The sequence below is a fragment of the Cuculus canorus genome, chromosome 2 (genome assembly GCF_017976375.1).
Source record: "Cuculus canorus isolate bCucCan1 chromosome 2, bCucCan1.pri, whole genome shotgun sequence".
Classification (NCBI taxonomy): Eukaryota; Metazoa; Chordata; class Aves; order Cuculiformes; family Cuculidae; genus Cuculus; species Cuculus canorus.
The window spans coordinates 117,030,616-117,054,662 of record NC_071402.1 but is presented as its reverse complement, the minus strand read 5'-3'; the positions used below and the strand labels follow the sequence as shown (position 1 = coordinate 117,054,662).

General features: G+C 37.4%; 1 protein-coding gene across 8 annotated transcripts in view; it reads right to left on the bottom strand.

Annotated features, from left to right (window-relative positions):
• The window catches only part of RBMS3 (RNA binding motif single stranded interacting protein 3), a 725,855-nt gene that overhangs the window by 82,225 nt on the left and 619,583 nt on the right, over nucleotides 1-24,047 (bottom strand). For all 8 annotated transcript variants that reach the window (XM_054058446.1, XM_054058453.1, XM_054058447.1 and 5 more), the window contains 2 exons: nucleotides 12,655-12,761; nucleotides 1,462-1,508 (listed from right to left, as the gene is read on the bottom strand). In XM_054058446.1, the coding sequence (XP_053914421.1) occupies nucleotides 1,462-1,508; nucleotides 12,655-12,761 (154 nt within the window). The remainder of the gene's footprint in view (nucleotides 1-1,461; nucleotides 1,509-12,654; nucleotides 12,762-24,047) is intronic.

Below are 24,047 nucleotides of genomic sequence, written 5' to 3'. Positions count from 1 at the left end.
CTCCGTTCAAACAGTTGAGAGACCAAACCACCTCAGCAGCCTGAACCCCTGAGCGGCATGAGTACTCTCTGAAGCAAATAATGTCTGATTCTGAGATAAATTTCATAATTTCAGAAAAAATCCTGAAGTTAAATGATATTAATCTCAAAGGATCATTCAAATTACAGTTTCCAAAACATTCATTCAACTGACATGCAGGAATTCCTTTGAAATAAAAGCCAGTTGTCTGGATGAAACACTGGTGGATTATGAAATAATGATAGTTTTATTTATAGCATATAATGTGTTACTAACTGAAAAGTATGACGATAGAAGAGAAGTACTCATTTGGGAGGTCAGAACAGGGAAACAGAAGCGGAGTATTCTGAAATCACCATTATGTCTATCCCCTCTGTTTTCTGAGTTGCTCTGGTTTGGCCCTTCCTCTACAACATGGGGATATCATGAGTCCTACAATGCTACTGTCTGTAAAGGGCAATTAAGCAAAATATAACACTATTTTTATTGGGGTTTTTTTCCAAAGCTGTTAGCTTTTTTTTTTTTTCCCTAAATGCTTCAAGTGGCAGTGCCTTAACAAATATTTTACAAAAAACCCCATTTTCGTCTGTATCAACACATTCTCCCTTTTAGCTGGAGTATGCAGATGGGCATATGCAGATGGGATCATGCATGGAATTTGATAATCATATCAAACATCTCTCTGATCAAAGAGTGACTGTAAAAGTGTTCAGGTCTGAACCTCCTGTTTATCTTCAAATTGTTGTTAACCTGTCTGAAAGGATAGCTACATTTCAAGGCGTTGTTTTTCTAGCTCATGAAATAATTGGAAACGTAATCATGCAGTTAAATAACATGATGATTTAACTTCTCTGCTAAATTCGAATTTGAATAATTCCAATAAAGTGAATTTGAATAATTTGAATAAATTCTTCATGTCGGCAAACGGTAGTTGAGAATTGAAGGAGAGTGTTGCTCAGAATTTTACCCCTAAATCCAATCTGCTTACACACCAGTTTAAGGCCTCTCTCCCTGTTTGGCATTTCTATTCAGACAATGCTATGGAAGCCAGCCAGCCTATAGAGAGAACTCCAGACGAAGTAACAGCTCTATTATCCAAAATACACTGGACTCTTCAATGACTACTTCAACAAAAGCAAAGACAGTAAAGGGAAATTTTACTGGTTTCCATTTCACGACAGCGATTAAAAAAACATCCACTAGCAGTTGCCAAATAGAAATGGAAACTATTAGGAAAAACAATTTCCCATTCAAGAGGATATTACAAACAAGAGGGCATAAAAACAAAAGGGAAACTAAAAGAAGAACTTGACAAAATAGCATTACATGCTTCAGTCAAAATATGACTGAGCGAATTTGCTTCTGAACAAGTTTCACCACAGAGAGAGAAAATGGCATTTGAAATAATTTTTTAAAAGGCGTAAGAAAACATGCATTCCTTACCCATTCTGTATAGCAGCTGTTGGATCATAAGTCAAAGCCATGCCAGCCTGCACATAGTTAGGGAAGAAAAACAGATTTTTACTATTACTACAGGAAAAAGAAAAAAAAAAAAAAGAAAAAAAAATGTTAAACATATTCTAAGCCAACATGAATAAAAACTGAATGCAACTTAGATAGAAATCTAAATTCTCCAGGGGAACTCAGATGGGCCAAAGCAGCACAGACAGACCGGCTACTTCCCCGGCCTGAAAGATCCCTGAGAAACAGATCTGACCAGTATGTTGATTGCTGTATCTCCATAACATTTAGACCAAGCAGTGGTTTTGTTGTACCAGTAGCAGTTCATTACTCCACATCAACGCATTTACATTTGATTTGCACATTATAACAAGACAGGGCCAAATCCCACTGTTGCCTGTGAGACAGGTAGTTGGTAAATATTCTAAAGCCAACTTCACAAGAGCTTCTCAGAAAGGAGTCTCATCTTTCCTACAAAGGCCACACCCTGCGTGGCCCCGCTCTACCGTTTCCCTGGGCTGTCACTCATACTTACAGTTAATTCATTACCATGAGACAAGAAACAAAAAGTGGGCTGTGAAGCAGAAAAGACCAATCAAACAAAAAAAAATAGTACTTGAGCTTTTAAAACACTTCAGAGGTCCGGACAGCAAATGAATTTGTTAATGGACTACACAGAGCCTTTTAACTGCCATTCACCACTATGGCCGTACAAAATGATTTAGTAGTGTTAAAATAACACCCAGTTAAAAACCGTCACTGCTGCCACCATTAGCAGACATCAGGTCGACGGGCACCACAGGAAAGGCAAGGAGACAGCAGGGCTGCAGACTGAATTTCCTGCTCCACCTTATGCTCCAAGACAACAGTTGGGGCCGTGCAGGAAAGACCAGCTTTTTCCTCAGCATTTACTTTAAGATGTGAGACTGACAATCTGCCCTCCCACATAAAGCATTTGCTTTGACTTTTTGTCTTCCTCACTTATTTTTTTCCATTCCTTTTTGAAATACTTTCCAACGTAAGACATTACCAGGAGATGGGACGACATCTCCCTTTGTGCAGGGCTAGAAGGAGAGCGGCGAGGACGGCATTCCTCAAGGTGCTCCCCTCTCTTTGAGAGCAGATGAAAAACAGCCACAGCACCATCCCACCCCAAGGCACTGGATTTCTCTCTGTTTGTCATACAGACCATATGCTCACTGCTGAGACAGAAGCATTTACTTCAAGGGCAGGTGCTTTACTAGTCCACACTCGCGGTGTGAGCTTCTAAGTGCCCTGAACCCATCTACCAAAGTGCCTTTGAATAATGGCATCTGCCTCCTCCCAGACGGCTGCTCAGACAGGTCAGGAAAGCATTTGGACTTGGCGGGCTCCAGGACAGGCAGGTGAGTGGCCAGGATAAATGCTCTAGTGGAGAGTAGGCAGAGATCAGGCAGCATTCCTGGAAGAGCCAGGTTAACCAGGCAGCTGCACACTGGTCTAAGGGGAGGTGGTCCAAGTTTCCCATAACTTCTGCTCTGAAAGAGTACTTCACACTACTTTCTGTAGTAAAAAAAATAAAATGTTCAAGTCATTAGTAAATCTGTGTATTTTTCTCATTATTCTTTTAAGCAGATGCTGGGGCAAATGTTTTGCTTATTGAAAATATTGTTTTAATAAAATATGTACTATTCCCAAGCAAAGGATAGTTCAAGAAACTAAGGCCATGAACACAAGCCTATTTTCTAAAAACACAATAATTTAATAAAATGAAAAATAAAACCAGCTATTTCTGCAAGTTTAAAATGGCAAAGAGTCAAATTTAGGGTGACCCAACCGCTGCTAATTTTCATGTAAAAAATAAATTATCTTAAAAATCATAAGGTTTGATCTACTAAACTGTTCTTTTATATTCTTATGTCTCATTATTTGGTAAGGTTGCATTAATTACTAATGGAAAATTATACAGTTCATCCCAAAAGAGAGCTAATAAAATTTTAACACTAAAATATTCTTTGTCTGCAATACATTCTAGGGAAAAAATCCTCTCTTATTTTCCTTTCCCTTTTCAACACTTGTAAAATTTGTTATTGCTCTCGTTTTATATTCCTGTGCTGGTAAAGACAATTTAAATAGTATGCACAAGCCCTGGAGGGACAGAAAAATTAGTTGTAATAATTTTTGAAAAAACTTAAAAATTACTTAAGACATTCTCTATAAATCAAGGTGTTGACATTTTAACATCTCATAACGCATCTACTCAAGACCGAGGAAAAGAAAGCTTGTAATTCCTTGGGAAAAGAGAAATCCAAGCTTTCCAAATAAGGGAGTTTCCAGTTACAATGGTCCTTAGAGTTGCCTGGATCAGAGCTTGCTAAATCCCAGAGCTCGCTGTATCCCACAGCTCGCATTGGTGTGACCTGGGGAAAAAGTGCCAACATAGTGGGAAGGCTAGGAATAAAGGGGAAAATGAATAATTGCTCTTAGCTTAGCTTCAACACAAATAAGAATGAAGAATTGGAACAGCTCTTTCAATGGAGCTCTAACAATGCTGTGTCCAGTGAGACCCGCAAATATACATTTACGCTGCTTTCATTTACTTGTCTCATGAATATTTGAGCACGTGCTTGTGCACAGACCCTCAATTTGCCTGCCAGCCCCACCACACACCAGACCTATAGGTGTGTGCATGCAGACAAACCGCACATACTCCATTCTCTAGCTATTAGCATCATGTCCATTACATTTTATTGCTACTAAGAACAAAGGATACGGTTTTGGGCTTGGCGAGTACAAAATATGAAAGGCTAGACACTCAGCTCCCTATCCATGCTGATTACAGACTGACAGATTACCAGAATCTGTTCAAGTACTTCAGCAGTGACCACTATAAATACCACCATCACATCTGCCAGTAAACAAAAGTTTTACATTAGACAAATACCACACCGTGTGTGGCAATACATGCCTATGGTACACCACCTACAGTTTGCCCGGGAATATTGTTAATACCCCCCATTGCTGAATAGTCTTAAACAGCTGCTATTTCAAATAGCTGCTAACAGAGGACTATTCACTTCATTCTCATAAAGTTGTGTAACTCCTCCCCACAAAATTATGCCAGCTGGAAGCCCAGGAGAGGCAAAGGTTAGCCTGGACCAGTGAAAGATGTATGGTTTGAAGCATCCTCATCCATCAGGAATAAAAACTGATGAGCAACAATAACTTACTGGAAAAATTGTCTGCACTTTCCACAATAGCACACTTACAGGAATTAAAAATATACCAAATACAGAATATTAGGGTTGGCCTCAGACTTCCACGAGACAAAAGCCCAGCTTATTCTGTTAAAACCACAGAACTGACTATAGCTGTCACTGTCCTTAATATGGTATTAACTATACTGAGGGACTGGTTGAGGTCTTTATAGCAGTTCACAGTTGTGTTGAAGAGTATTTTCTTCCAGGTCTTTTTCACCCACCACTTTGCTCACGTTTCAGTGGAAGGACAGGGTCTTATTCCTTCTTCTGATAATGACACTTCCTGATGAAATGCCACCTGAGAGAGTGGCACTGATGATGGAATGCTGCTCCAGGAAAATATTTGTCAGATAAATCTTCTGTGAAGAAATGACTGAACCATAGAATTTGTATGTCGCTCAGCCAGATAATGGACACATACTGAGCTACTGAATGAAAATTCTGCACCTCGACATTTCAAAATGCAATCCCTTAAGGTAATTAATAAAAGGACTGTTATCAGCCTCATACATGATAATAAAGACAATTCTAAATGATTACTCAACCAATATATTCAGAATGTCACAAGTGACACAGAAATAAAGATTGTTTAAAAAACTGATTTTTTAAAAATACTATTTAAACCATGTGTTTACTTATTGCTTATTTTTACCAAACTGAACTGGGGACAAAAGAACAAAGGTTTTTTTCTATTTTGTTACTGCAGTTATCTAATTATTGGCATCGGTGAAGAAAGAGATCCTAGTGACAAGAGATACAGTCTGTACCTTTCTTTAAATTTAACCTCTTTCCTCCAACAAAGTGTATGAAATATCAGGAAGCCTCTGGAAGGCAAGGGTTCCCCCAGAAAGCTTGAAGGCCTTTATTCAACATGTCAATGTGAAGAATTTTTCATGGGCAAAGACAAGGCGTTCTGTTTCTGTTTTTTTTCCCCTCTCTTTGCTATGATTTGAGCATAAATGAGCACATTTGCCTCATTAAAAAGTTGCTCAGACCATCACATTTGCATTGCTTATGTAAATTGGATTTGTAAATCTCTCAAAGAAATTATTAAGTTGTGGAGTGATTATTAAAAAAATGATCACATCTTCAATATTATGTGAAATAAGGTGGGTTTATTATTTCTTTTCAAAACCTCTCTGAACTCTCAGAAGAACATTTATCAGCCCTGTTATATGACTTCCAGCAAACAGAAGTATCTATAAATGACCAAATTTTAGGTTGTATGGTATCTTTGCTGCTGGGAAGTAGCTTCCACAAACAGCTTCACAAGCATTTCATTATCTATTCTCAGTGTAGGTGTCTTTCCTTCACCATGTGCAAAAATTCACCATAATATTGACCTACTACAGAGGTGTCCTACGTTACTTCCTCAGAGCTGAATCTTCCACATTGTCCACTCGAACCTGCTCTGGCCATACTATGCCTAATGCTGGAGCACAAGTGCAAAGCAACACTGCTGTCACTGCAGGATTTCTTATCTTGCAGGAGGGCACAGTCCCATTGGAAAAAGTTGGAGAGGCCTACAAATTAAAAAGGGGTGAAATCCACTAATGTGGTGGGTTTCCCAAGCACCGGGCTCCATGGGTTTCTCCTCCTTAAGTTGAGATTTGGGAAAATAAAGTTGTACCTAGGGCTCAAGGGATTTCTGTGGTGAATCAATGTGGGAGTTAGACAAGAAGATAAGTCTCTTTCCCATCTCTTCTGACTCACCCCCTCATCCTTTCATGCTGGAGGATTGATGTCCCAGGGGAATAGGTGTGCTCTTGGCTACTACAGCAGAATCGATCGAAATTTCAACACTGAAATTCCTCTACTTGTTTTGTTACCACTGCTAATATTTGTCAGGCATCACAGCACAAGGATCTCTTGTGCCTTGACAGCAGATATGATGACTGAAATACTTTGAAAAAGGAAGAAAGAGGAGAAGGAACCAACAACCCAAAAGAGATTAATTTAAAATACTGATTTAAGAAAATAAGCTCAGTCAGCAGTAAAGTTAACTTGGCAGAGTTAACTCCTTTGATTATTTAAACAGTTCCGTCAGAAATATTCCATATCATTAGAAATATTTGTGAACGTAATTCTGAATAAAAAACACCTTTCTTTCTTTTTTTTTTTTGAGGCAAAATCTAGAATGTACATGTGATGTTTCTTAAATATAGAGATATATATGAAAGGAATGGAGCACTTCCCAGTGATGTGCGCTCCTTAAGCAGCTGCAAGTTCTGAGAAGGCTGTAGAGAGAAAAATATTGAGGTCGAATGTGGGAAGTGATTCATGAAGCTCAGAAGATCAGAGGCTGAGCTGATAAACACAATGACAAGTTCAGACATCCAAATGAATGACAAGAAACCCTTTTTGTCCTACCGAATGGGAATGGAAGTCTGATTTACGCAGTTTCTGTGTTGAGTCATTTCTGTTCCTACTTCAATTATCTGATGAGTTAAAAGGTAAGTGCCAAAGTTTAGAAAACTTAAAAAGAAAAAAGAAAGAGGATAATTTCCTCATCGAGAAATATATAATATAATGTAACTATTCTGTTTCAACAGCCAACTCATACATTTAACCTTGCTGTCTACAGGTCTATGAACCATGTGCTTTTGGGGATCTGGCACACCCATTTTTCCATCAGTCAGATCCAATATTAAATCAGTTGTGGATTCCAATCACTAGATAGGTGTGTTACATTGAGTTGGGAAGACTTCCAGGGATGGCTTGCAGCACTACTGAAACTGAGAGCCCACCAAGTGTCTGTGGGGGAATACAGCAGCATGCAGAAAAAGATGTCCTTTCCCCCTGTCTCCAACATCCATTTATTCTACATAAGAAAACAGCAGAATCTGAAGGAAAACCTAACTACAACAAAATCTCTGGGGCAAATGGCATGATATTTTTCACTACAGAAGGAAATCCAAAGTAAAACTTAAAATTATGTACACTAATTTCTCAAAATAGGTATCCTGATTCTGTTTGAACCGAAGCATGACCCTTATTATGAATAAAACCGATCCCTTTTAAAATTCTGATTTCAGGGACAGTGATTTCATATAGGTCATTATTTAAAAAATTTTCTATGTCCTTCAGAAACTCAAAATCCAACCATTAAACTGGCCTTTCCTATCTGTGTTGCTTAGACACCTTTTCAAAAAAATTGCCCAAAATGAAAGCGTCTTGTGCCACGAAGAATTTTTAACTCATTGCTCTGTATCTTTTCACTGATTTGCCAGTTTCCTTTTGCCATTCTACTTTCTTCCTCTGTGTAGGCTTCTCTCCAGGTTCAATTCCTCTCTTTGGTAAACTAAGCTTTTGCCAGAAATAAGGATGCCAAATACTGACCAATGTCTAACTTATATGCACGCTAAATACATATAATAGATGTCTTTGTGAGTGGTTTGCATATGAGGGTACTACTGCATTTCTGGACAGGCCTGGAAATTGTCTCCCACAGAAAGGAAAAATTATTTGGTTAGGTATAAAATACATCAGCCCTAGGCATTGTGGATTATGGAACACAACTAAGTCGTACCTATCTCCTTGCAAGCATAAAAAGAAATCTATGTCTGAGTTATAAAGGGGCCTAGCACAGATCTACTAATCATTCTAAATGATTGCTGCTGGTAAAGAAAGGATGACAGACACCAGGATCAACTACTTTGGAAAGTCTCTCAAATGACCTATTGTGTGTTTTTCTCTCTAAATTTCTGTTTGCACTAGACAAAATTGTAATGAGTAGCAGATAAAAGGAGAAACTGTTAACAAAACCAACATTCCCAAACTACTAGGTCATCTTGTTTTTTTAAGAAATAATTAAAAACATGCTTAATTCTTCAGACATTTCACAAACTGATCTTAAAAGAAAATAAAGGGGAACTAGGGAAAGGAGGAAGAGAGTGAATGGGGAGGAAACGGAAGTTAACTTCTTGGCTATTGGAAAGCTAAAATGTACTCCAGAAGAAAGAAAATCAAGAAAGCAATCACCTAAATTATCTGTGGCAGTCATTAAATGCCAATGTAGACATCAGACCAAATTCAATGACAAGGGGTCACATTCAATGGTGCACGTCACTGTTGTGATACATGCACCAATTCCATAATGGTGATATTTTATTGCAAGAAAGACAACACAATAAAATACCAAATGTTTCAAATATTGTGAATGTAAAAAAAAAAAATTGCCTTAATCACTTTGCGCTGACCAACTATAGAAAGGCTACCATTACTAGAACTGTTCTTTCCAGAAGAACGTAAGCAATAATAAATTTTGGGCTGATGCAAACCATTTCATTTGTTTTCAGTTTATGCAAGACTCCTCCCTTTTTTAGCAGATAAATTTCAAATAAATGCTCTCTTAAATACACACAGCAAAACATTTTATTTCTGAATAACCAAAACAAAGTGTCAGTAAATCTGCAATAAAGGATTATGTTGTAAAACTTGTTGCAGTCTTTAATCCAATCTCATCTCAATTTGTAACTACTCTTGATTCCCTACATTCATTTTCATCTAATGAACAATATTTTGAGAACTGGCACCTGCCTCTAGACTTGTCAATTCCAATTTAATATTTCACAGACAGAATTTGAATATCATTACTATCACCACCTCAACATGATCTTGTCAGGGAACGTTTCAAAACAGAGTGCTGAATTAAACCATTGTGACTCAGACAAAAACTATCCAGAAATAATAAAAATTAAACCAATAACTCAGTTAACAGGTCTGAATTTCACTGCAAGTATTTCCAACATTTGCAGATCTCACTGTGCATTCATTGCACCTGTATGTTAGATGCCTAATTTGACAGCCTTTTACAAAGCCATAAGTAATCTAAGCTTTTGGTTTCCTAGTCCAGAACGGGTCAGCCATAACAAATCCTCAGTCAAATGCCTCAGTAAATCTGCTGACTATTTCCTGAGGCTTCAAATGAGAGTGGAAGGGTAAGGTCTAGAAACTGCTATTCAAGGTCAGGCATACTTCCCTGGTTAACAAACAGCCAAGGAACCAAGTACCACCCAGCACCCCTGCTTCCCCCGCTGAAAAGCCCTAGAAAAATTCAGTGTATTCCTAAAGACTTGATCTTAAAAGGTAAGCCAATTTAACGACCAACTGAAGTATTTCTATATGGTTATGAAGCAATCTACAAAAACGCATGATAGGAATAAGATTTTCTATTACATTCTGCAGTATCCTCTCTTATAAAATTCCCCAGAAGGTCTCCATAAAAGAGCAAAACCTCTGAGAAAAGTATGGCTAGAGAGGCGAAACCTGCTCTTCCCCACTAAATCTTCTGCCATTTCCCCCTAAGGCAGAGTACAGGGCACAGCTGCTTGTCTCTGCTTTGCATACTCAAATTTGAGTCCAGTGTCAGAACTGTTAGTGCCATTTCTCTGGGTTCTATCCTTCCACGCACTAATCCTCACGCACACTCAATGTGTGCTGGCTAAACCTCAGAAGTTTTAGAAATGCCCTTCACATAAGTATTCAAGAATGCAAAGGCTTATCTGAACAACAGCCAAATACATCTTGGTCTAAATACCGCAGGAAGTGGCCAGGGTAGAAATACTGAGGGAATAATCTCTTGGACACTATGATTCAATGCTTTCCTTTGGGGAAGAAACCAAGAAAAAGCAGAGGTTCAGGGAATATTTCCAGATCTCATTTGTAATCAGAACTATGACACTTGTCATATATCAATTATTTCTCACTACTTGTTGCCTGTTCTTTTTTAAAAGAAATGAAGTAGACGGGAATAGTTCCAGGAAGCTTACCCAAGTGCTGCTACACAGAAAAGAACTGACTAGTGGTACATCATGGTTAGAGTAAGATCATTAAAGGATAAAGAGTTAGAAAACCCCTACTGCATATAAAATATCAGAGTAATTACACAGAAGGATTTTACATCGGAAATAAGACAATTAACAACAATGAGGCAGAAATCCAATAAATGAGTGACCAACCCTAAAAGAGAATATGCATTCTTGGTTTTGATGCTTTGAGTAGAAAATATCGATATGCAGAAAGGTATTAACCAAAGACAAGTAAACAGAAAAAACCTAAGAAAACAGAGTTTGCATCTTCACAATTTTTCCATGTTTATCGATCATGTAGATTATGACAACAGCTCTCTAGCTGACTGCAAAGAATAAGGAATGATGTCTCCCAGCACTGAAAAATGGCTTTTAAATGTTGATACTATAAACGCACCAGCCATACCCTGCCTCTAGGTCACAGCAATATCACTGTACTTTATATAAGCCACTCCACTAGCACCAAATGAACTACGTACGATATATTAAGCTGATGCCCTGAGGCCATAGACATAATGGTGGCTTGTTGGCTTTAACTTTATAGTCTCCTGTTTATTGATTTGAACCGAAGGAAGTATAGAACAGTGGAGATAACAATTATGATGGCATTTACTATTTAAAAGGGGATTTAGAGATCTTTAAAATATGGATTGTTGTTCTTACTGAGTATTTATTATTGCCTCATATATAGAGACCTCTGTTTTTTAAGTTCTGTATACGATGACCTGGGTCTACTGCTTGAAGTACTTCTCGGGTGCTTGTTTCTCAGCAGATCCTTAACACAACAAACCATAATGGCTCACAAGAAGATGTCTCCGTTTTGTGTGACATACGACATAAGAGACTGCAATGAACCTTTGGAGACTTCTAAATCTCTTGTGGCAACTACAGCTGCCACATCGGTACTTTGAGCCTACAAAGCTAAAAATATTTTTGAGCACTGGTGTTGGAACAGTGTACAATAACTTGGTAGAGGGAGAATTTTCTATGCTTTCAAGAGGTCTTTCTGTTTTTTTTAGGAGTTCACCAATTATGCTAGAGTATGTATTTTATAAGTTAATAGTCTGAAATTATCAACTAGCAAAATCAAGTAGTTACAAAAAAGCAGAAACTCTCTAGAAACATGCAACATAAAAATACCAAATATATTTCTTGTTTATGCTTTAAAAAACTAAAGTAACTACAACAAAACCCACCAAAAAGAAGAAAAAAACCCATCCCAATAACTTGTATTCTAGTGGGTCACAACTGAACAACATACTTTTTTCCTTTTAAGTCTAAATCATAAACACAAAGAAAAGGTGTTTAGGATAGAAATACTGTAAGTCCTTGTAGCTATCTATAATCATGCATAAGAAGGTACTATGTCCAGATCTAACTCATTCATTCAAGTGTGTTTATGCCATAATAGAATTCAAGAAGAGTAAACAAACTCTCTAAGAGTCATATAAATTCCTTTCTTATTTCACCCACGTTTGGAGTCACTTCATGTACAAGTACACAGAAATGAAACTCCAGAAAGAGGCTATTTGCAGCAAAGCAGAAAGCAACTATTAGATTATTTTGTTTGTTTCAACTTTGTATACATGACAGAATAGGGGCTACTGTAAACTCTTTTGTCTTGGACAGAATGAAGAGTCCAGCTCAGATAACCTTTTGGAAAACATTTTACATGGACCATACATTCGGATGTGCAAGTACATCCTTCCCTTTCGTAACAACCTACCTGCTCTCAGATGATGTTTTATCATAGGAACTACATGGAGGAAATAATGTTGAGTTGCTTAAGTGTAAATTGATTTGGAGTTTATAAAGGGTACACCACGGATGCTGATGGCACACCATTAAGGGAATACTGGCCTCAGGTCAGGCTGCAGACAAAGCACTCGCAGTGGGAGATGGCTGCGCCTGGTTCCACATCAAGCTCTGAAATTCTCTTTTCCTGTAACTTTACACTCCACACATTACTATAAGCCTTCCCCTCTCCCGTCTGTATACCTTTTTGTGTGTGAAACTACTGCATTTGGTGTGCAATCTGATTTCTTTGTAGCCCTGAAAGGTAGACCTCCAGGTCTGCAGCTGACTTCTGCCAAACTCTGGGAAAATAATTGCCGTGTGGCACTTACCTCTCCTTCTCTGGGCCACGGCCTTCCATTCTGTGTGTATTTGCTTTGATTCTGGCGCTTCTTTTGCCCTCCATCAGCAAATTTGCACAGCAAAGGCTCAGTGGGGGCTGTGAAGACAAGAAACCCAGTCTATATTAGCATCCCCCCCAAAGAAAGTGATTATACCAGCAACAGTAGCGCTTTGTATTACAGATCTTTTGAAGTAAAATCTTGCCTTCTGCAGATATTTTTTGCCTCTTTTAGCCTTGACTCCACTGGCAGCTGTTCTTACTAACTAAGTTTCAAAAATATACACTGGCAGCCCTTAAAAGAATTTAGCAAATATTGTTGAAAAAATAATCAGCCTACGCAGAATGTTAAGTTGCTGCAGTGGAATAGTAGAGTCAGGCATTAGTTCCATCTAAGTTAGACACGTATTCATGACCAGCATTAGTGTAAGGATAAACACTGCTTTACTAAAGCAGCTTTCAGTTTTTATTATAAAAAAAACTTTGCAAGAATCTGTTTAAGGAATAAGTATTCTCACTATTTTTGTGTTTCTCAGCACCCAACCCTTTAAAAATCTGAATAAACAGAACAAAATAGAGACTTTTGCCAAACACAGTCCAATTAGCTTTCTTTTCCTCTTAACTCCTCTTTTAAGCAAGTTGGCAGCTGAGAAAACCCCTTTCCACTCCAACTGAGATCTGGTGTCTGTGAATACAATAGTCAGGGGGGTCCAAGCCCAGGGAACAAAGGATATTCACAGAGCTGCACACCCCAAAGGGCAGTTCACAATAGGGCCCCCTAGTGAAGAAATTACCACACATCAAACGGGTACAACATGAAGGGAACTTCGTGTCTTGGGATCTTTTCCCATCTACTCAGCTTTTAATAGCCTCCTAAAATATTTTCCAGCCAAAACTGTAATTAGCTTGCCAGTGGGAGCTTGCCTTTGCTGCCTCCTTCTTAAAATAAGGGCCAGATTCTACACACTCCATTGGTGTATGTCAAGAGCGTCCTTTATTGCCTACATCAACAGATAACTAAACCGATGTTGGCCTGGTTGAAAGAAATCTAAACATGGTGTGTCACATTTGAATCCTTTCAGGAATTTTTGGGTTCCGAGGCATGACAAATAGAGGTTCTAATTAATTAACTATGGCTTTTGATGGAATAAGGGCAACCCCCTTTTTTTTTTTTTTCTTCTCATTTCCTGTTTCTGTGAGGCTAGAAATGTTAAAAAAATAAAAATGTAAGGACATGAAGGAAATGTTCTGGCAGGGAGGTTACTCAAGTTGCTGACTTACTTATTTGTAAGAAAAATTATGATTCGGTTAAAGGATGAAATAAATTCATATAATATTAAACAAGCTCAACTCCCACAACCTCTTAGTTACAGTCAGCTCAAAATGAGTCAGAAAGTGTAAGGTTAAAACTGGATCACTTGGAAACTACAACCAATGAGTAAGTCACATTGAGAATCTCATCTCAAAACCACAATTTCTCCTTGGGATAGCATCACTTTGGCTACTACTGAAGCTTTAACAGCTTTGTTTTTTCATTACCATTTTACCAGGCTAGTAATTTCCAAGGTCACTAGAAACCGAACTGCAGGGAACAATCTGCTATTGGCAGAAAGCTCAACTGTGTGACCTCAGAGGTCCTTCCCCACCTCTGACTTCGATTATTGTATCAGATTTTGGTAGAAGCAATGCTCAGCCAACCATTTTAAATTTTAAATAATGGAGGTTTAAAAGCATCCAGGTGGCTGCAGAGAGTATATCTGCAGATGAAGAGATTTTACAGGGCTGATTGTCCTGCACTTTCACCAGTTTTACTCCACAGTGCAGCATGATTTCAGAGCGGTTACTTAGAATTCACTTTGATGTGACTGCGAGGGAGGAGCAGATGCTAAGCCAGCATTAGAGAAAGACCTATTAACGATCACATCTGAAGCTTCAAAAGCTTTTTGTTTTAAGTGCTGAGCAACTATCAAGCAACACAAGAGCACACAAAAACAATCTGCACATTGGATATTTACATTTGCCATGATCACCTGCTAATGTACATATGTGGTATTAGCCCATAGACTCTGATGTGGTTGAGCAAGTTAGGAAGTCACATAGTTTACAACATATCCTCTCTATATATTAGCCAACCACAAATAAGAAGCTGTTGCTTTTCTGAACTTCCCAGTATCCATAATCACCATGAGACAATCTCTCATTTAACTTGAAACTTCCTGAAGTTGACAGAAATTGAACGGAATCATAGAATCACTGAATAAAAGAATAGTTTGGGTTGGAAGGGACCTTAAAGATCATCTAGTTCCAACCCCCCTGCCACGGGCAGGGACATCTCCCACTGGATCAGGTTACTCCGCCCCTATTTGGAAAAAAAAGTGAAAAACATTGTACAGACGTTTCAGGAAGCAGGGAAGAAGATGGATTAGGACAATGGTACTATGCTTTTCCCAGGAAAGTTTCTTCATGGGAGGTTATATTCCTCTACAGAAAACTAAGAAGAATTCTGGGAGAATGGTTGATTTGTGTAGATCAACATTAACATAAGCAAAAAGATCAAAAGAAAATGTTCTCACAGAAAGACAGAGTATGGATAAGATGGTTTGGGGCTGTCTGAGTTTTTTTAAAAAAAACACAGGCTTGTATCATAATACGTCCAGCAAAACAGAAAATTATGTCATTAACTCTAAAGCGGTGTAGGGCTCAATAGTTTACACCTGGAACTAACTACAGTCAACACCTTCAAAATATAAAGAAATCTAATTAAAAATCTTTCTTCTTTTAGGACATAAGGTAGAGTGTAACGTAACAGTCTTAAGCATTCAAATATGTTGCTCTAAGGAAACAGAAGAACTCAAATATCTGGTTTACTTCAGCCCTTTCAAATCCCTTGTAAGATAAGTCTTCTAGTCTTTGCAAGATCAGATGTACATAAATATTTGACATAAGTACCATTATTGTAACTAATCAGACACATACAAATCAAATATATTTTGAAAGAGCATATCCTATTCCCCAATATCATCAAAATTGTTTTTAAGTAGAATTCTTTTTTAACAGTCTCATGAAATGTCAGAAAAGCATTAAAATAATAAATTTAATTCAGATTACAAAAATCACAATTAGGTAGTATGGTTATCGATTAAAAAAAAAAACCACAACAACTTAGGAACTATTCAAACAATACCAACATTATGTGAATAATATCCCAGTAGAAGTGGGATATTTTACTCCCAAATACTTCAGAAGGGGAAGGAAAAAGTGGGATCTTTTAAACTTTTTCTGCTTTTACTCTCCTCTATCCCTGACAGACACTCTTCAATTTATGGACTGAGTTTTTACTCTTTTCCTCTGTATGAACACACTGACCAAAGATAAATGCCTGTGTCCCTGCCTCTTCTCTCACCTTTTGTACTGCTGACTTAATACAAAATATAATTTGGATATCTGTAGGTGTTCATATTTTGAACCAATAAGCACATGTTTTTGTATGATTCTTGATATCCTCAGATTTTTGAGCATGTCTGGTATTTTGAAGCATAACTGGAAAACCTACTGTTGGTGTTTTCCTGTCAGAAAGTGAAAATTGATTCACTTGAGACAAATTTCAGGCTATTCCATCCTGATAAACTCTTTAAGATAGAAGGCTCTGCTTTTTCTTTGACTTCTATCTGACAGTAACAAATAGAAATATCAAGAATAAATAACAGCTTTAACCTGAAAAAGCTTCATTAAGTCATAACCCATTTTTCAAGGACAAGATTTAAATGCTTGCTGTAGTTCCCATCCAAAGCCTGCTCTAGTTAATAAGACATAAATAGCCCTGAACTTGGCTTTCAGTCCTGAGAAGGAAGCGGGATCAAATTGATAGTGCTTCTAAACAGCATTTGCCAAGATATTCAGTGCTTCTTTAGGAGAGGGGAGTAGTTGCTGGTGTTCAGATTCTGTTCCCATGGAAGTCAATGGCTAAAGCCCTATCTCTCTTCAATCAGGCCCTGAATTTACTCTAAGAGTTCAGTGGAGGTGAAAGAGAGAGACTGGTTTTATGTCAATCAAATCTGTCTATATTGTTGGATTTCTCTTAGGAGCTCAGCTTCTCATGCTTTGCTACTTTAGATGGACAGAATGTGCAGACAGACAGCACTGAACTGCCAAAACACTGTTATATCACCAAAAGCAACACTAGCATTTAAAGCAGTACAAAACCTTCTGATGGAAGGAGATGGGGATAAGAGTGACTCCTTCTCAAATTTGGCAGATTTTTAGAAACATTCCCTCTCAGGAAAGCAACTTCAATGAAATTGGTGAATTCAACCAAAAAAAGCAAACTTCTAACTAGTTCTGAATATATAATTTTCTTATTCTTTCTTTCATCAGAAGGCAGATACACTTGAGCTTCTACATATGCAAAAATGTATATATTCATGAGCATGTGCTTCATAAAGGAAGATGAAAGCTGTGATTTGCATTCAGTGAATCTTTTTCGTTTTAGGTGCTCTGAAACTTCTTCTGCCTTAAGAGTTACTGAGAAAAACTTGTCCTCTGCAACTTCTGACTCAGTCATATAGCATCATCTATCCAGAAATGGCAAGAATTACATATATAAAAAAGTAATAATAAAAATACATTTATGTATTTTAACTGCTTCCACTATGAATATTTTCGAAGATAGATATTTTTTTTTGGCATGTCAGAAAGACTAATCTCTTCTTCTCATCTTGTGCAAAAATTGAAGTAACATTTCCAGTAGAAAGCTTAGCAACAAGTGCATTGTGAACATTCATGTGAATCTTTAAACACCTTCATTTTGTTGATGTGAAGAAAAATGCTGAGGAAGTCATTGGTATATCAATGCACAGTCACTGCACAGTCAGTTATCTTTTTCAAAGTATTTTTTATGAGAAAGTTGGATTAATTTATTTTTCAGCCCTGGTAAATCCTCCTCCACAATAACAGAGGAGCAGAGCAATTGAGTTCACAATTACAACAAGTACCCAAACTGATCAAGCTTTGATAACTATTTTTCTTCTTAACTCCCTTCCAAATGTTAAGTATTTTGATAACATTTTCGTGTATGCATTACACAGAATAACTAATCGAAACATCCAAGCAAGAACAAGCCTCTTTGCCACAGATCAATCATTTTTGGTCTTTAAGAAAAACTTCATCCTACAGTGATACATGAGACACAAAAGCTCTAGAAGCAAGGCAGGACAAAGAAAGCTAAAGTTCTGATTTTACACTTGGCCTCAGATGGAGGTACCCAGCAGGACTATGGTCGGTACAGAACTGCAGAGTTTATTTACAAAATGAATGTTGCAGTTGTAAGCTTTAGAATCATATACGTTTCAAGACCATATCAACAGAGCAACTCTCTGCTTATCACTGCCAGTCCACCGGTTTCTAGGAAAGTTTTGTCACAAAGTACTTAATTATCCTAAAGTCGTAAATAAAGAAAACTCCAAATTCAAGGAAGATTAGAAAACACAAACATAGCTGCTCTGCTCTTGGAAAATGAAGATGAATTACAAAAGATGGTACATGACACAAAAGGAGAAAAGAACATGCAAGCACAAAGTATTAGCTGAGTAAGGAAACTGTAAGTAATGAAGCAAATAAACACATCATCCTATCCCATATGGAGGGTTTGACTTGTTGAAGGACAGAGTTGATAACTTTATGGAGTAATAGATTTTGTCCCAGAAGTCCACTGGCCTGGGTTCGCCTAGGATAGGGTTAGTTTTCATAAGAACACAGGAAGGGACACAGCTAGGAAAAATGACCCCAACTGGTCAAAGGGGTATTTGATACCATGATGCCATGCCCAGCATATAAGGGGAGCAGTTGGCTGTGAGGCACAATTTGTGGCTTGGCTTCATGGCTCGATAATTGCAGCTCCAGCATGGGTGTGCAGCTCAGGAGCGCAGATCGAGATTCCAGATTAGGAGCAGATGGAGCATCAGTTTTCCAGGCAGTAAGCAATTTGTGCTTTGTGTAATTCACTTTGTATATTCTATTATTATTATTATTATTATTATTATTATTATTATTATTATTATCATCATCATCATCATTATTATCATTATTATCATTATTATTATATTAATTTTTTCCTCCTCCTGTTAAACTGTTTTTACTCCAACCCATGAGGCTTACGTTCTTTGTTTCCGATTCTCCTCCCATTCCCACCAGAGGGTGGGAGGAAGGAGTGAGTGACCAGCCACATGGTTCTTTGTTGCTGGCTGGGGCTAAGCCATGACATCCATGAAACTGGATGTGATGTCACAAGACAGACCCTAACATATAAACATAGAAATATAATGAAAGTGCACTATTACACGTTCAAATGATACCTTGATCAGCGTTTTTGCGAGAGCCAGTGCTTTTACACAGGTCAAGCAATATACAGCATAGTTGTCCAGTAGGTTTACAGTTAAATTTAACTACGTGATATTCTGTAGACTTCTACAGCTGATTATGAAAGTAAAACAATGGGTTAACATTGCACTTAGTTTCGACAACACGCCACTTTCACAATATAATTATAGAAACTGGGGAAACAGCTTTACATAACAGAAAAGTACCCCAAAGCAACAATTAAAAAGCAAACATCTGTTTGGCTAGCAAGAAAAAAAAAAAGGGATTTACTTTTGATAAACTGCATTGTCGCTTAAATAATTATCTCTAGTTCACCTCCTTATCTTAAGAAGTGGGAAGCAATCCTTTCATCTTTTTGTATAATAATTATTTCTAAAGAGCAAGAATATATTAGAAAAGAAGAATAAATCCCAAAGGAGAAATAGCATGTCAAACATAAAGTTAATGCTCCTGTTCTGTGAAATAGAAATTATTTAGAACAGGTAGAACAGCTAACCGTATGCATGCACTGAAGAAGAGTATGCCAACTGTGAAGTGTGGTCCAGATCTTGTTGTGATCAATGCAAACACTCCAGCTTCTACACTGAAAAGTTGTCCTTAATCACATTGTTGCAGAAGCCCTCATAAAGATTTGTTAAAGTAGATCAGAAGCTAGAGTCTACTTTCTATAAGAAACCGCAATATTCCTTTTACAGTTTGTTTTTGTTTAAAAAACTATTTCTGCTTTTAAATTTTAAACAGAAGACCAGATTGAGAGTGCCTGACTCAGGCCTAATAAAACATTCCATTCCAATGGTGCTGATAAAGAGAAACTTTTATAACTCAATATGTTATTTTACAGATATAACATATAGAAACAGATGCTTAAATATGTATTGAAACTTAAGTAAAATCAATCAAAATAGCAAAGCTGAAATGCAGTATTAAAGCGTTGAAATGCTGTAATAGGATGGCGTACTTTTATTTTAAGAAACTCTACTGATAGTCTCTGTTGGAGAGCATGAACGGATGAGAAGCAAATCCAGAACAGAATTAAGGAGTTAATTAAGTTAATTAACTAATAACTAATTAAATAATACATTGCGTGTTAATGTTGGATTCTGCCCTTATTTTAAACAAAAGGCTTGAACCTGAGCTTACAGAAATGAGAGATTCTCAGGGAATTCAATCAAAGCCACACTACTGAAGCGTAATTTAAATTTGAGGTAACTGCAAGCAAGAGCAGAGTTGGGCTCCTGAGTTTTGCCAGAGAGAGCAGCTTCCTCAAACTCGATGATACAGGAAAACTCTACCCTCTTGGAGGTGCCCAGTGAAAAGCTGAAAAATATCAGCTGTAGTTCATCCTTTGCACCCAGTTCTATGCCAGTTCTTCAAAACCTTAAACTACTGGATGAAAAGGAAGTGTGGTCTTTGAGGAGTGATTTGTTTCATATTTTTTTAATTTCTCAGAGAGCCTTTACAGCAACAAAAGAGGTTCTTTTATCTATCTGTCAATCAAAACAACTAAGTATGTGCATCAGTTTGCAGAAATAATTCCATGCACCACCGCTTAGACCTGTATTTTCTATGACTTTTGGCTAGGACACACAGACAAGTAAAATTTGGACTCCATTGTTTTAATGTGTCAATTCTAAATACAAAACATAGAATTTGGCTGGGTTAACACCTCCTGCAAAAACCACTTTGATAAGACTGCCTTGGATTCCTGCCTCTCTGGAAAAGCTATGTACCAAAAAATTGAGACAGTATCATATTTTGAAGAGGAGAATTGATTACAAGTCATTCAAAACACTTCACACATTATCTGTGAAATGATAATAAATATTGAAACAAGTAGATATCATTTTGTTGTTGTTGCTAAATAAGCAAAGCCCCACAGTTGCTCAATCAGCGCAGTTAAAAAATCAAACACTTAAGAAATCAACCCAGCTTTCCATGTTTGAAGAATTTACGTGTGGAACTTAGGTACCACAGCTCCCCTGTATCTTTCTCATGCCAGAGTAACTAAGCAAGAGACTGAAGGAAGAAGAGCCTACGTAGCTCTTCTGGAAACTATGCAAGTAATTAGTAGAACAGAGATATAATAATGCAATGGCCCCCTATCAAAAGAGTCTCCCTGTTGACAATAGCTAACAAATGTGCACAGTTTTCAAAGAACAACAACAAAAATAATTTTTATGGGTTTGCATAGATTTTTCAAATTTTATTGACTATCTGGGATTCTGATTCTATTATTAAAAAAAAAAAAGGCAAAAAAAAAGCAAAAAAAGCAGTTGCTTTTACCATGTTTATTCCCTTGTTTCAGCATAGGCTCCTAGCCTATGACATGAACTGGAAGTAAATATGATAGCAGTTATGCTGGAGTCTCTCTTACAAACTTTGTCTTCTCTCCCCGCATTTTTCTTTAAGTGACACCAGAAGCCAGTTTTCAGAAAAAAAAACAGAGTGAGGATCCGCAGTCTCACTGTATTGCCTCTCTTCCGAGACAGGCACAAAAGCTGAAAGTTCCTACATTGCAGCAGCGAATGACAGAACAGGTCTAAGTTGGATCACGGTTTTAAACAAACAGCACCCCGACTTTAGTACATTTACTTCATACTGCTGTACCACTCGAATGCTTTTACATCAATGTGCACCAGTGTGTGGTCCCAGGACTCCAATCTGTATGTAGAAGTAGACTGTAAAAACCTCATCCTCTAAATGTGAACTAAACCCACGCTTTAAATCCCGTCTGACACTGCCCCGTGAGCTTTTAGGAAGATTGTATTTCACGTACCTTTTTGCCCTCTCTCATAATCTCAGAAGTTATTTTGTTTGGATTGAAAATGGAGATCTTGTATTTCTTACTGTTCAATTATTAAGGAACAGCAACAGAGTCAGCTTCATCTGAAAGGCTCAGCGATTTTTAAATGATCTCATGTACTGTAATTTATAATGGAAAATCAGGTACAAACAGTGTGAGATGCTTTCTAGTTCCCCTCTAATGGAAATAAAATGAATCCCTGGTAATGGGTGACCCTACTTGCTTCTGTGGTCACCCATTTTACTTTTCAGTGTTCTCTTTAGTAGTCTCGGGAGAAAAGAGCAAATGCAAAGCTTTTATCCAAAGCTCCTTCTCAAAACAATAGCTCTGCATGCTTCTGCTATAAAATCTATTTTTACTATTCTCATAAACTAATGTTATTGATCACAGAGACTTTACTATCATCCCACTAAGAAAAATGTACTTGTACTGACAGTCCAGAGACAAAATGATTGGAATTTATGCAGTATAAAGAATTAATTCTGGCTCTGCTAAATACAAGGTTATTTCATGTAGCTGTTTAAGTATTTCTTTATTATTTAGTAACAGCTTTATTATTTTAAATTTAATTTCATTAAATTATTTATTACTTTTTATTTGGTATTTCTTAAGATAAACCAGACCATTACCATCACATTATTCTTTGTCTGTGTAGCACTGCTAGAACAAAAATACAGAGAAAGAAAATTCTTTTCAAACGTATGTTTTCACTATAAAAAAAGAAACCTGGCCAAATGTCTTATGTCAATATAGTGATTTCTTTCCACCAGAATAAATGTATTTGCTGTACATAGACATCTTTTTTTGACTAATTAAGCTTCAGCCTTGGCATTCACTGCTTACACTGCAACACAGGTATAATATTGATGTCCAGAAGACCTTATGCAATCCAGTGTTAAACTGCATGAGGAAAAATGCTTCAGTTATGACCATTAGCTTATTTAATTCAGACATATATGTTTACATACTACCTTTTATTTATTGATTGTGGGGAAAGATGCATACGTTGTGTCTTTTTGAATGGTCACTGCTATTGAGGCCATATATATTATGCTAACATTATTTGCAGGTCTACTCATAGGCTGTTAGAAAGTAGTAGCAGAAAATTCTTCCAATAGGAAAAAGGACTTGGTTTGGGTAAAGATGACCTGTGCATGGTTAAAGCAGTAACATGACCTTGAAATCAGAGCTGAAACAGCACGTTCCTAACAGGACTGATTAGTGTGGATGCATGAAATATCCCTATGTAAGTAAAAAAATAAATCCAATTTTTAACCAGCTACCAATCTGTTCAACATTTTAAAAATATTCAGAAATATTCAGATTTTTTTTTCCCCTCAGACTGCCTGATGAAAATCCTTTTCTTTAAGTTCTAATTAACATACATTCCAACAATGACTACTAGATGCAGCAGGAAAAACTCCAATCACTTATAATTTAAAACACAGCCGAACAATATAATTTCGCTGCTACTGGGGAAAGAAGGAAAAGCTGAACGGAAAATTCTTTTTATTGCCCTTCTTTCATTTTATTTTTCTGCATTCACTGGAAGACATCATGTGTATAGCCTAAAATGAAGGACTTTGCTAGAAGCTAACACACAGCATCACCAGCTTCATCACTTAAATGGTGGAATACCTTTGAAAAGTGCATTTCATACTGACTGTGTCAGAACTGTGGCCGGGCATAGGTTACACAGCAGAAAGCATTTACGAGATAGTGGCTGAGTGATTCTTAAAGACACGAGTCCATTTCACTGCGGTAGAGAATATCCAAATCACGCTAAACACCTTGGACAGGATAATTACGGTGTACCACAGAACCTCACTGTATGCTCTACCATCTCCTCTTGTAAACACACTCAAAGGGAGGGAGGGAATACTTTGTAAACAATATGTAAATAAGGACACTGATCCCCCTTCTCTTTTTCTCCACAGCAGAAGGGGTGAGCAGCAGCTCAGAACAATGACCGCCAACAGCGTAGTGCCATGGGACATGTCAAACCCAGTCACAGCTTCAACTCAGTGCCTCAGCTGTTCCTCATGGCAACTTCCAAACCCTGAGTCTGCAATATAGGCTTTTCTGAGTGCTACAAAACTCAATGTTGTGGCTCCCCTTGCCAAGCACCTGCAGGTAAGCAAATGTGGCACTGGCATGTATGTGCTGGGAAAGGAAGAAATGGTTTTTCAAAAAAAAATTGCTTAGTA